The following is a 15,192-nucleotide window of genomic DNA, read 5'->3' as shown; positions in this document are numbered from 1 at the left end:
CCCGGGTTCAGCTCTTTGTCTCCAGATTGTAGCAATAATAGAGTGATAAATGCAGATGGAGATAGAAAACCTCCTTAGGATGGATATTTAAGATGAAAAGACATTGTAGTTCGGTGAGGAGAGGGATGCATACATAACCTGCATACACCATAACTGGTGTGTCGAGCGTTTCTTTCACATCCAATGGCCATGGCCGTAGTTGAAACCCCAAGACATGGCATAAATTCATTCATATCGACTGTATACGTTCCAGAAGCCAATGTTCCGTAACTTTCTAACCAATTTTGCCAAAACAGACCACAGGCAGCACAAGATATTGAGTATGTAACAATGAAGCAGCATGCCAACCTGTAACCAAGTTCTGTGCGAGCTGATCTCGTTGTATCTGGTGTGTACTATGAGTCCACTACAACAGGTCGCCAACTTTTCGGTTGAGAAAAATACCAATTACAGCACTCCAGATTTCTATACCAACACCAAACCAAAACCTGCCGTTCAGCGGTCCATATGACAAGCTCTCAAGAAGTGGAATTGAGAGTTGTAGTTGGTATAAGGAACACAAATTCAAAATGCCATTTTCCACAAAATTTTATCATATAGCACTTTGTTGATTCATGTGGTTCTCATTACAAGGCAAATTGCTAATAAATTCAAGTGAAATTAATGAAAATAAGCTCTGAACTGCATTAAAAGGTGAATCTATCCTTCAACTGTTGGCAGTTCTCATTCGATTGTACATGTTTATTTCCTCTTTCCATAGGTGATTTAGAATATTGGGAATTTTGTTCACTTTAAAAATGTAAAATTTCCAGATTTACCCTCCCAAGGACTGCTTTTCGGAATGTGAACCCCCTCCCCAATTCCACCGGCCTAACTCCCTCAAAATAAATGAAAGTTTCAGTTCTTGTCACTGTGACTGTTTGGAAACTAAATCTGGTAATGCGTATGTATTGGTTTTTCATAAAAACTCACGGTTAATGTTTTCAGGTTGCATGAGTCACAGTACAGCTACCCATTTCTTTCGTTTCGTTTCGACTTGTGTTTTCTGCGCCTGCGCGAAATTGCAAAGTCCATTTTGTATTTCGTCTCGTCTCTCTGTTTGCTGTTTGGTTCCTGCATAAGAGGACCACGCACTGTTCTGCAGGTATTCTAAACTTACTAATTTGTCTTCAGATTATGAAAAAGTTTTACATTATCTTTCAATTTCGACTACTTCCGGGTTCACAGTTTCATTGATTTCACACGTAGTCGCGTTTACGTCGCTGATACTGTTAGCAGACCTTAGTGTTACAAATATACCAGATCAAGTGCTTGATCATTCTGAAATCATAAATTGCATACCCATGGTCCTAACTGCCATTGTATTTGCTTCATTCGTCCGGAGATTTGGTATTGAGAACCATTATCCGAACACATTAATCCATTGCTTTTTGTACTGCCTCGCAGTTTTTGCTGATCTGTCTGTGGTATCAGCTGACCTATGATGACCTGTACTTTACAATGCCATTGTTCCACTTGTATTTTACCGTTGCACATTATTTATTTTAGTTTACTGATTGTTCGTTACGTTGTTCCGTGTCAAATCTGTGTCTCTCATTTTTCTACTTCACGAATTTTTTGTCATTATTATACGTATATATATATATATATATATATATATATATATATATATATATATATATATATATATATATATATATATATATATATAAAGGACTCCATTGCTCAGTGTGTCGATAACAACGCTACAACGCCCAGCCTATGCCGTCATTGGACAATTCAGTGAGTTAAGCGGAAACCCCCAGGGGCAGTGTATGCATGCAAATCAATCTTCACCAGTCGGGTCAAAGTTCACTCGTTTGGAAACCGGGATTCTGAGAATATATATATATATATATATATATATATATATATATATATATATATATATATATATATATATATATATATATAGTATTGTTGCAGCATTTCATTATATTTCAGTTTGAACACATATTACAGCCTTGTTTATTTTCTGTTCGTTTCATTTTAGCGAATATATTCGGCATCATATTCCTCGTCGCCTTTGTCGCTGACATCGTGACCACTGTTGTAGTTTATTATTGCTCTTTGGTTAAGTTCAAGAAGCATAGATACTGTTTAAGCGCCAACCAGGAAAGACAGAGAACAGGGTTGTTCAGGGCCACATTATTGCAGTCGTTTCGGTTACAAAGGTCAAAAGGTAAGTTGGACAAGAGGTCATACCATACAATAAACTGGCTCAACGGAATGAGGTCAATCTTATATTGAAGAGCGAGATATGTTCAGTTTATCACTCGCTAGCTCTCTCAGATAGCTTTATACAAACAGTATTCTCTCAGAAATACAGCCGTATGAGTTTTGTTTGTCGTCCCTAAGAAAAAAAGCAATACTAACAAATGCAACGATATGTACAAAACCACTTTTGAAACTAATAGGGAAAGAGCAGTATATATGGTGGCCCCGCTTTTGGAGTTTGGTATATCACAGTCCCTCAGCAATGTGGGTATTTCAATGTTTTTCACCCACAATGCCTTCTTGCCTTGGTGTGAAAAGAATTAATTGCAACATTTCCAGTCCTTTTTTATTCTAAACCAGACTAATTACATACAGATATGGCGAATATTTCCAGCATTAAATTAGTATTTATCATTAACAAACTCACCTGAGAAGTGTTTACAAAGAGTCTCGTCAACATTGTTATTTTCAACCCTAATGTATAGGTGTCAATTGAGTCCAAAACAAATCAACACAACTACCAGCATGCACAATCAAAATGTATATATGATTGATGCTATCCTAAAAGGAATACGCTAAAACTGCCGTTCACACATCACATAGCTCCGAATATCATAGCCGCAATAAAAATATTGCTTTCGCTGCAGTCTGCTGTGGTTCTTCTCCGAAGACTTTTCTGTCGTCGTTGGTTGTAATATCATTAATATAACACTAAGCGAAACATTTTGTTCAGAAGTACATCCGCTGCCAAATGTTTTTTTGGACGATTGTCTTAAGGTCAAGGGGTAAAAACCTTATTGTATGTGCTTAGACCTAGTCACTGTCCCTCCACACACTGTGACCTAGTACATCCCAATGCGATGAGCTTACTAACATTGCCATGTTCACTTAGAAAGCTATCTTTTCTTGATTGACCTCTTTCAATTTAATGTGTAACTTTTATTTCATTGCAGAACACCATGGCTGAAATGTTTGTTGAAGATGGCGGTTTCAGTTTGACTCTGTGTGAATACAAAGCTTCGAAGGATACATCTGTGAGCGTTCGATGCGGCGACATAACATTGGAGAAGGTTGATGCAATTGGCAGCTCAGCGAACGCAGAGCTCATACACGAAGATGGAATAGCTAAAGCGATAGTCAAAGCTGGCGGAGACAGCATACAGACCGAGAGCGACAACATCGTCCAGGAACGTGGTCCTCTTGATGTGACCGAAGTTGTTTACACCAGTGCGGGCAAACTAGAATGCCAGCACGTTCTGCATGTTGTATGCCCAATCTGGAGGGTTGATTCTGTCAGTGACGTCACTGACAGGCTGTTTGAATGCTGCCTCAATCTTCTGAACACAGCAAGCAAAGATACGCGTTCAAAGTCAATTGCCATACCTGCTATAGGAACTGGTGAGTTCATTATCATGGTCTTGTTTGTAAAAAGAAAACGATTTTTCAAAGAATAACTACGGATTTTGTATTTTCTTAGATTCCGTAAAATGATTTTCTGTATCATCCTGGGCACTTTAAAACTAAGTCAACTATATTTTTCGAGCACATTATTTGCTGACGGTGAATAAATCAGCCCATGCATGCTGCCCCTATAAATCAATGCAGTGCCAGATGGCAGGGTTATTTTAGGTGTCGATACATCTGTTTCCTCTCGAATTGTTTTCACTAGTCTCCATTGGTTGCCCATAGACTTTCGTATTACTTATTTTACTGCTGTAGGCCTAATGACTTTTAAAGCTCTACACAATCTTGTACCTTCCTATTTATGTAATTTATTCCATCCTCTCACAGAAATGCATCATTTAAATACGCGCCACACTAGTCACGGTAATTTATACACGCCGTCATTTAGAACTGCTTTGGGTCAAAGATCATTCGCTTATCGAGCAGTTTAAATTTGGAACGCTATTCCCTCGTCCGTATCGAAACTATCTCATTGGGTTAATGGTGGGAGACAGTCACTCCTATCATCACAAATATTGTAGATTTGAGATCATACTATGCAATTTAATGCAACTCGAAACATTGGGAGGAATTTTAATTTTGAGGTTCCTTTTAAACAGGCAATTTTGCCCACTTTGATGTCTGATTTATTATGACCATTTTATTATACTGTATTACTGCCTCACCAAACTCAGTCAACATTCTGCAGGTTTTCCTTCTTTTTGATAAAATACTTCAATAGTGATTCCCAGTTCTCAGATGCGTTTTGTAGTTTCCAATGACTCGTTCCTAACCCACATAAGCTTATGGGAAATTTATGAATGCATTGCCAACTGTACACAACCCGAAAACATGCTCTGAAAGTCTAAGAGTTCACTCCTTTGCAGTAATAATAGTTGAGAACATTTTTCACGGTGAAGCCTCGAGGTGAGGCCAAAACGTGGTCTAATTATGACATCTCGGCCATTTTAGTCATATCAGAACTAACCTATTGGTGTGTGCCAAACAAGACATATAGGAAACATGTATGTACTAGGCCGGCGCAACGTGCACCTCAGCATTGTAGTTCTTGTATTTTAAAGTACTGAAAGGCAGATATTGAAAACAGAAACCGAAAGTAACAGTACTAGGCATGTCTTTACATCTATCAATCATTGGAAAAAATATATCCGTAACCTTTTTGGATTTTTTTGTTTCATTTCATAGTTTCGTTAGTTAGTTTCAACGGCCTTTCGCTCGAAAGCATATAAGACCTCGATATAAATATCATTTCAACAAAATACATCACGATTGTGAAAGTAAAAGTATGCCAGTCAGCATGTCTTTTATATATATATATATATATATATATATATATATATATATAATATATATATATATATATATATATATATATATATATATATATATATATCGAAGTATACAGATGTCCTCGTGGGAAATTACAGTGCTCAATGCCAAAGCAGAGCGTTATAAATAAATAAACAGATTACTTCAAGTACAAAGTAATGAAATCTATTACTTAAGCTTCATGCATCTTGCAATCCTCAGATATATATATATATATATATATATATATATATATATATATATATATATATATATATATATATATATAATCGATGATGTACTAATTCACTTAAGCACAATTAAGGCACAAGAATGTGCATCTATCTTTAGGTAGTTAATAAGGAAAAGCTGTTCATATTTAATCTATAATTTAAAAAAAAATTAAATATGTTAAACTTATATTTAAGGAAGTATATAATTATGAGCGAGTCATGGGGTCATATCTAATGCTTTAGGGTGTTTTGCAGGTATATGTGGCATTCCGGCTGATGTATGTGCTAAGACGATGTATAAAGCGGTAAACCAGTTCATCGCTAACAAGTCATCGGCCGATTCATTGAGCGATATCCGGGTCATCGGTCTTGACTGGGACACCATGGAGATATTTCAGAAAGTCTTTGAGGAGAAAGGTTCTTCTGGAAACCAAGATACAGCTATCTATGCTGAAATTGATGACGACGATGATGATTCATCCGATGGCTGATATACAATAGTTAATTTTCAAAACCTCTTTGACTGATTCATAATAATTATATATCCAGCGGTCAGATCGATATTTCAATAAAGCCTATCAATATGTTCATTATCATCATTCACTCTTTGATCACCCTTGTAAATACGTCGTCTTGAAGTTACACGCGCTACGAAACTTGAAGACTGGCGGAATATCGCAACAATTCTCTTTGAAAGTCAAAAGTAAATATCAGTTGCCATCATAGTAAAATTGGTATAAGTAAAGTCAAAGAAATTTGAACGTAACAAGGCCGTTGTTTCTATGCTAAGTTGGAACTGAAAACTTAATTTTCGAATTGCAATTTTCGTTCCTGAGATAAAGGGCTTTTGTAATTCACATTTGGCTTTCACTCATTAATGAATAGGTATCCTGTTACTTTTGCATGCCACAAGTCATGCATAATCTGCAAAACGGTATCAATTTAATGGCTCTTTGTGCCTTTTCGAAATCATTTGCTAAACCTGAATTTACATGTTTTTCGTTATTTTGGCGCACTGGTCGTCTAAACAACGCTAAATAAATATGAAAACAAGAGAAGGCATGGTCCATGTCAGGTATATTTAGACATTTACAGTCATCAGTAGTTAGTCATGTAACATGTAAATATCTGTAAACTTTAGTCGTTATGCGTGGATACTTACGTACATTTCAAGCACGTCAATTGATAAAAAGCGTACAAGAACCTAGGCGACATAGGTCAGATTAAGTGTATGTCGTATATTTCAAGATTGTTTTCCAACGAATCAGGTACCCCGAAGTATACTCGAAATTCGTCGTGACTTTGAAATTCACAATGAAGTTCACACTTCCTTTCCAATTCCTGTTTTACAACTCATATTCTTATCAGTCATGTTTGTCATTAGAAAAGCATTGGACTGGAAATTATTCTCGACAGAATATTCACATTGTGCACCGTGAGTTCGAGAGCCTGTTTGATTTACTACAATATATTTACACATGATGTATGCTTTATTATTTCCAATAAATAGATGGTTTTGTGATCAGATAATTCTGTTATTTTGTACTAAGAATTTGTAAGTAGCAACATCTCATCACCATGCTTTTTTATAGAATGAGAATATTTACATGTATTATAATCACTGATCCAAAAACAAATACATTAATTGATATTTAAACCCAAACTCGAAGATATTTTACTTCAAGCTGCTTGAGTTTTATTTCGTAGCGATATTTACAATAAAAGCTGCGATCACTCACTATTTGGTATTTATTGGTCTTGTTGTTGTACATGCCAAAGTCATACGCTTCGGGATTGAAAAGAAATTGCGAAAATGGGTGCCATATTTTATAACGTGGGGCTACTCGAACACTGTGGCTCTAATTCAGGTATGCACTCGGTTTTATTTACCAATTTGGTATGTTAGGTACTTTTTTAATTGTCAGATAGAGCTACTGGAATTGCCTCGTAAAATGTCCTGCTTTACCCGTCATACTCTCCAAGCCGGTGTCAAACAATATCTACTATTACTGCTTGAAGTCACCACATTAAAGCCTAACGTGTACTTGTATTCTAAGATCAATTTTCTGATACTTCGCAAAGGTCTTGATAAGAGCAACCTATTTGGAAAAAAACGTATTTAAAATTGTGTTATCGTGCTAGATTTTCAAGATAAAATTGTGTTAAACACAGTCTACCGAAATAGTATCGATGCAGCCATGATGGTTCTTCCGATGAAAATACAACTGTTTCACATACATACGTTAGCAAAGCCACTAATGAAGCCTTCGTACGTTTTACAATTGTATCTACGCCGAAACAAAACGATGGTGCTTCAAACGTAATTGGCTTCCCACTTCTTTCAAGGCTGATTTTTTTTAATTGTTAGAAAGAGAAGAGAAGGCATGAAATCAAGTGATCTCTTGCAATGTAGCTGAAAAAGTTCGCTTGTCATATTTCCTGTCTTCTGACTAACCCCAATACCATAATGAATACATGATGAAGATCACTACGATACCCTTGGATTCGGAGGGTTCTCCACGTCGACTTCGTGACATCTTTCAACGTTGCAGAGGTCTACATGTGACTTCAATGTGCGACTGCGCAGAGAAGAGAAGTGACTGTTGAGCTCACCTAATATTGGACAAAACCATAACATCACGGGGTGCCACTTTCTCTGCTGAGAAATTGAGCTTTAGTATCACAAAGCCTTCGACAAATTGGGCCTTGTTTACGACGAATAACCGAATGAATACTCGAATCGCTGACAAGTAAATCAAACCGAATGAATGAAAATCGACGAATGAAACACATAATGAATTTTCCTTTGATGTGAAAGACCTTTTTGCAGTAGGTGAACGGCCTTTCCAGAGTTGAATGCCCTTTCCCGGGGTTAGAGCCCTTTAAAATTGCATATTAATGTCATCAAATAATGTGTGCGCTGTTTCCGGGCATTTCCGAGGATTACATTGTGGTCAGCAGCCAAGTTCATCTCATTTTATAGAAACCACTTGGAAGGAGCGTAGATTTAAAAAACTGAACGAGTGCGAAAATGACAATCATCGGATCGCGGTTCCGAGGCTGGCCGTCAAACAACGAAAAATGCCCGTATGTGAGCAGATCAGTCTGCAATGCATCACCGCGCTGAAAAACAATACTATCGCCAATCTGAGGGGATCACTGTTCAACAGCTTCATATAAGGTTCTTTTTATGATATTTATTCATTTATGATAATCAGTTTACGAGTCATCCCAGCAGTTGCAAGGAAGAGAAGACACTGTGTTATTAAATACACATAATGTTGTCAACTTGAAGAGATGACAGGAATAGTGCTGGCACCCCTACACGCTGCAATGGTTTATGCCGTCTGTGTCCACATCTAATAGCATCTCATATTAACAAACGGGCCAATTTAGGAATCACTCATTAGATTTTGGATTGGATCGGTTGTGAATGGAAACGAATTTGTAGAGCACGATTGCCACAGAAAAAACAAACTTTTTGCATCCTCACTACATGAAAAAAACGGTGTTTGGCAAATAAATATGCCTACTGTTGAAGGGAGTGATGAAAAGTGTATTTATTCTGACTACCCCATAAGTTGTACAGGCGTCACTAAATAGTGCCCTAGGTTAAGTTTTCCCAACAAAGTGTTCCCTGTGACATAGATATCAAATTGAATATTAGTTGCAATTGTGCAGTTAATATTTATCGCAGGTGTACGGCAAAGCAATTACCTGTACCAGTAAACAAACCAACAAAATATGTTTCGGTATTCTGCCTTGCCTTATTTAACACCGCCGACCCTTAACTTTGCTTTGCAATTTTAACAAGCATTTGCGATTTTGCTAAATGTTGACAGTTTTTCGTTAATCGCACCCATTAATAATGAACAACTTAGAAATGTCCGACCGACCTACAGTATTTCCTAAAAGCATGTTGACGAATATTTTTGGTGTTTGACCCGTCTGTTACAGATAGTTTCTAGGATATAAGGACTACCAGGTTATGGTATCGTTTTACTGCATTCAACATCAGAAGCCAGAGACATATTTTGTTCCTCGTCTGTAATTTTATATATTTTAATATTTTAGTCAATTTATATTCAGATATAAATTATATCGGTCACACTTCCTTACGTTTCTACATAACAGCGCAAGTGAGAATACGGCGTCAACTCTTCCTCTTCGGAAACCGTCAGCTCACTGGAAAAAACCAAGCGGCGCCGACAGAAAGTTTGGCACACCATATGCCCAATGGCTACGGGTGGTTAATATAAAACGTAGGTACCATACTTAGAGTTTAGTCGGCGATGTTTATCAATCAAATCATATTTGAATCATGTAAAATATGCCGGTGAAAGAGTCTGCGCACATTTCCTTGTTGAGGCGTGTCTCAGTCGATTGTGGACATTGATAGATGAGATTTGATACGGGTAGACATGTGGTTTGCTTGGCAAATGTAGGTCAATCGTGATATGGGGCGCTTACGTAAATGTTATTCAAAACCGTTTATAGGCAAGACTCAGAAAACACATAAATTGCTTATCATCAATACTGTCCCTCCACAAAAGTGGACGGACCGTGTCATCAAAGTCCATTACTTGAAAGCCACAATAGCTGCGAATTTGTATGCATTATTTTCATTATTTTCATGATTTTATTTTCAAACCAAAGTTGGTTCGTTTAAATGTGCTAACTGAAGGATGTGTATAGATGTATCACTGCTTGCTTATTTGAATCATGCCTACACATTTTTGTACAGGTTAAAAATAAACGGGTGCCGCACTCATAAAATGGTGCCCCATGAAAAAGTATAAAAATGCAGTATTTCCTGCACATGATCATACAAGAAACTAGCATGATGCCATTTATTTGAATGCACAACACAACATTGCCAACATTTTGTTGTTGTAATCTTAATTGTCTCTGTAACAATCATGATTAGTTTTTGAAATGGCGGGAAATCTAAAATGATGTTAAAACGTTTGAATTTTCGTGCCACCTCCGACACTTACGACAATATCATATACTTTTTTTTTTATTTAAACTTAAGAAAACTCTTTGAATACTGAGGATATTTAAAGAAAGCTCTTGGAATACTGACGATATTTTGAGATCGATTTATTACACATTCGCAGCGTTTGTTACTTTAACAGATCTAAAAAAACTTTTAAGTTAAAAGCTGATGCCTGCTCGTTAATCAGCTAATAAAAGGAGAACAACGTAAATATTATTTATAGTTTATTGTGCTAACGAGTAATTCTGTCTATACACAAAGCATTGATACTCCAGATACTCGATGTCGTGGTATTTTCGATTTGATTGGCATCTGACTATGAACAGTATCCATCCATGGCAAAATAATAAAATTACTCAAAAAACCATCAAGAATCAAGTTAAGATTTCACAAAAATAGGGCCAAAGAACGCAGTAATAAGTTGTGCCGATGATGATTGTGATAATACAAAGCCCTTTTATAATTTCAAAGAATGGAATGGCTGAGACACAACATCAATTATATAAAATATTCAAATTGTAATTCAAATTTGTCTAAGAATGTTCTCCTTAAGATGCAAAACACCTGACACAAAACACATATCTTCATGAATATCAAACAATCCGTCTTTCTCTTGAGTCCTGTAGTACACAGTGAAGTTCTTCGATTTTTCTGTGTGTTCTATTTTTTTCAAAACCACTATGTTTCTAAAATCCCTGGCACTTCTCTCTCGGTGTGCTAAAGGTTCACACAATTCTGAAATAATGAGATGTAAATGATGAAAAGTAAGAAGCGGGTGAACTGTTCTCTTGTTGAGATTTGTTTTTTTTACGTCAAATCAATGGTTTCATAGTATTATCACCATTATTTACTTTCGTCTACAACAGCACTGTATTGACCAAATGTCCATCATATTTATGGAATCAGTCACTGTTATTTATTTATTTATTTATTTATTTATTTATTTATTTATTTATTTTGTCTTCTGGAAAGCTGTCAAAACAATATCCACATGAAGGAATTAGATCTCATACTCGTGTTTGCAAATAAATCAAAACTGAAACTGATATTCGTGATTATTTTCCTTCGCGCACATAAAGTTTATCATTGGTTGAGGTCGTAATAAGAATTCATGTTCTCACTTTGTTGAGCCATGTTTCTTCTTTCTCGGAGACCTACCAACGTATGACATTTCTTTAACATAGTATGAAGTCTACAAAGTGTACTTACATCGCCTGAACAATCTCCTGACAGCACCGATCATTCTAAACCAAGCGATGATACTGTCACCACAAGCCATGTCACGTGACCTTTCGTCCTCTTCGGTATCCTTGATATCCGCCTCTGCCTCGGAATCTGAATCTGAATCTGATTCTAAAGCAATATCAACAAATTCTGCCTCCTCACCCTTACAAAACGCTGTGTGGTTTTCAAGAGCAATATCACCAAATTCTGCAGCCACGTCAACACATGGTACCCTAACGTCATCAAATTTGGAATCAGCTTCAATACCTTCACAGGCTCCTTCAAAATCACAAAATTCCGCGTCTGTGTGTTTAAATGCTTCCTCCATAGCATTCAGTTCTTCCTGTAGGCTGAGCTCATTGCCATCGTCATCGTCATCGCTTTCTGCATTGAAAAGAAGAAAATAGCACAGGATTTTTAGACATTCGAATATTTTACAAGTTTTTTTGCATCAACAGGAAAGAGGCAGAAGAAAGGGATATTGAATAAATGGTCTTGTGATAAAGGTCTCTCAGTAACAGAGACATCAAGATAAGGCACAGTGATATAAACACCAATCTGAAGATGTCGCGTTGCGTCGTCATCGCTTTAAAAAGTCAATCAACTGGACGTACCAACGTGAGTTTCAAGTTTATTTCCTTCTTCTTCCTGTTCCTTGTCATCTTGTGCTGACGAATTACCTGATAAGGAAAGACAAGTAAGCAAGTAAGTAAGCATCTAAGTAAGATATCATTGCAGCAAAACTGCATTAACTTCGTGAGAGATAGGCATGAATTATGTGTTCAGGAATATTATCTACAGATAAATGAGGTTTAGAAGGTCGAAATTAATATGAAATTTGACCTGTTCAAAAGTTAAGAAAATGTTATAACAACCTGAAAACAATACTGAAAAATTTGCATCTATTCATCTAAAGAGTAGCGACATTTTTAATTTTGTGTTCCCATCGCTCGACCGACCGTAAATTTCAGCTCCGACATGAAAATAAAAAAAACTTTTTTATTTGCGCCGCCTCTGAGGCGATCATCCTAGCAACAGCACCACCATCATCAAATTGTGAGATTGCAGCGACTCAGACTGAAAGGACAGAGAGCTCAGAACACTGAACTGAAAGACAAGAAATTGCAGTGACAGTGAATGGACAGAACATTGAACTGAAACAAATACAGTTTTTTTTGGTACTTGTTTTTTTTTTATTTCGACCGCCCGCCCTGCCCGAGTATTCCTCTGGAGATGAGAAACAAAAAAAAATAAAAGGGTCACCACCCTAAAGAATAGCGCCATCAATGTCCACTACAGTTTGATTTCACTGTCCTAAGACATGTCGTTGGAGGTCATTTAATATTTGGTTCGAGTGTTTATAGATTAAAAATTACAAATTAGCTCGCTTTACCAGAGGAGGCTCCAATCTCAGGAGGTGCAATATTTTCATTCATTGCAGGCATGATATTTTTGGCAATCCATAGATTGTGAAGAGACCCCTTGATCTGTGTCGACGACGCTGATTTTTCATATTCTTCCTGATCATCAGACAACGACTCTTTCCTTGCTGCTGGCAACTCCTCTAATTTTTCACACTCTGCAGAGAGCGACGTCTGGCCAGAAGTTACACACAAGTCAGCATTGTCACCTCTCTCTAAATTTGCAGTCCTCGACGCCGCCAGGGCTTTAGCCTGATTGTCCTGCTTGTTACTTCCGATATTCTCAGAGGTCGAAACCGAGCTGGACACGGGCTCTCCTTCACATGATGAGTCCAAAGGAACTGACTCGTATTGTTCCCTGTGAATACGTTTGGCAGCGTCTGCTGCGAGATTTTCGAGTATTCGCTGATTTTGTAGGCGCTCGTAAGTTCCCATATCCAGCATGGTTGGCAAGGTTTGTGTCAGGTCCCTGTATTGATCTTTGCTGGTACATTGAATCTGTATAGTCTGTAAAAGCCGAAAGAGTAAGTGGAATTTAATAATCCTGATAGTGGTATGTTCTTTCGATGATTAACGTATATGGTTGAACGGTTGTGCTTTGTTTGAAATGACATGAAAAGAACTTTACGCTTTTATTTTATTCCGATTTTGGTGTCATCGATTATGTGAAGTTTACATCTACAAACAATCTGTCTTGTAGATCTATATTGCCAGAACACTCAAATAAATAGGGATGGAATAAATACAATGTGTATATGTCGTAGATGTATACCAAGAAATATTGGTATCGTTCTGCAATTGCCACATTTACGAACAACAATATTAGTCCCAATACTGTAACTATTCTGAAGGGGTGGGGAAGGGGGTTCACGCGAAATGACGTGTGCCGAAGATATCGAAATGCTAACGTTGGAAGCATCATGAATTGCTATCTGAAAAGCACATTTTACAATTACCAAACACGGTTTCAACTTTTGCTTGCAAGTTGGTAGAAACGTTGCAAAGTTTGTCAAGTTTCGTCTTGTACAAAATTCTCAAAGTTGTCTTACCATATCGGGAAATACAGAAACCAGTGTAATCTTCAGGAATTTCCTTCTGAAGCCTCGATTGGTTGGATGCGGCTTAATCTTCATTTCTGTGTAATTTACAAAGCTGTATCCAGCCGCATTATCCATGGTTTCCTGAAAATATAACATTTAACAAGTAGCAACAACAAATTGCATTTCACTAAATTAATTTGAGAAAGATTTGTCAACAATCGATTCACTAAGAGGGAAAAGTTGAAAATAAAGTAATTAATAATTGACAGAACGCAAGCAGATTAAGTTATAACGTTATTGCTCATGTCTTTCGTCATTCTTTAAGCTTTTATAGCAACGTAGTGTTTGTTTTGTAGATTCGCACTTTTCGTAAATCCAGTCGAATGCGTAGATATCTCTTTGCAAAGATTATTATTGACAAAAGAAATGGTTAACAATTTCACTGAGCAGATGTTCTCTGTAAACATCCATAGATGCAATGGTTCATTCCTGGATAACACTGAAAAGTCAATGTTTCTTACCTTCTTAGCAAGGCGTAAGTCTGCCGGAAATCGAAGTTCGAGAAACCTTTTCTGCCAAGAACGCAGCAACCCATGCCTTGACTTTACCTTCACTTGACCTTTGTATATTACACTTCCAGGCTAAAGGAATTAAAACAGTAAGACATACATCGAAATATGTTACAGAAACTTCCTCCCAAGTTAAAAGTCTTCATCATTTAGTGTATAATTCAATATTAAATTTGGTTTACATGATGCAGTCTGAACTAATGTCACTGTAATAAGGGTCACACACCTTTGTTTTGTGTGAAATAAGAATAAAATTTCACTAGTGAACAACATAATGTATTCATCATTGCTTGTAACAAGTTATTTCCTGTGAGCAAAAACCCCAAAACGGCGACTTTGCTTTGGTACAATGCCACGGCAGGGGAAATCCTTTCGGATGTATGTGACTACAAAATAGTTTATGATCATTCGGAATTATGAAACAAAGATTAAAAAATTCACAACTGCAATAATCTCATTAATGTGGTGATTACTTTTTTAGGAAATAAGGCTCACTTTCTTCGGTAAAGTTATGGAAGACTCGGTCAATAGAACGTTGTTGTGTTGATATCCTTACCGAATATAAACTTGCCAGCGCATTGATGTTAAGAAAAGTATCTCCGGCCTCCATGAAATCGATGAATTGATCGTCAGCGCTTTCCATTCTTCTTACAATACTAGGAAGTACTTTGATGATAA

The 15,192-nt window shown here is 36.9% G+C and overlaps 1 protein-coding gene across 1 annotated transcript; it reads left to right on the top strand.

Annotated features, from left to right (window-relative positions):
• The first annotated feature begins 1,037 nt into the window (after window positions 1–1,037).
• LOC139144193 (uncharacterized protein TM_0508-like) lies at window positions 1,038–7,002 on the top strand. Its single transcript, XM_070714844.1, has 4 exons — window positions 1,038–1,144; window positions 2,033–2,221; window positions 3,210–3,654; window positions 5,517–7,002. The coding sequence occupies exons 3-4, from the start codon at window positions 3,216–3,218 to the stop codon at window positions 5,750–5,752; spliced, it is 675 nt and encodes a 224-aa protein (XP_070570945.1). The 5' UTR covers window positions 1,038–1,144; window positions 2,033–2,221; window positions 3,210–3,215; the 3' UTR covers window positions 5,753–7,002.
• The last annotated feature ends 8,190 nt before the right edge of the window (window positions 7,003–15,192 follow it).

The sequence above is a fragment of the Ptychodera flava genome, chromosome 11 (genome assembly GCF_041260155.1).
Source record: "Ptychodera flava strain L36383 chromosome 11, AS_Pfla_20210202, whole genome shotgun sequence".
In the NCBI taxonomy this organism is placed as follows: domain Eukaryota; kingdom Metazoa; phylum Hemichordata; class Enteropneusta; family Ptychoderidae; genus Ptychodera; species Ptychodera flava.
This window is presented reverse-complemented; position numbering and strand designations above follow the sequence as displayed.

Coding starts and splice junctions, on each gene's coding strand:
- LOC139144193 (XM_070714844.1), top strand. CDS start 3,216: ATGGCTGAAATGTTTGTTGAAGATGGCGGTTTCAGTTTGACTCTGTGT. Junction 3,655..5,516: donor CATACCTGCTATAGGAACTG/GTGAGTTCATTA, acceptor GGTGTTTTGCAG/GTATATGTGGCATTCCGGCT.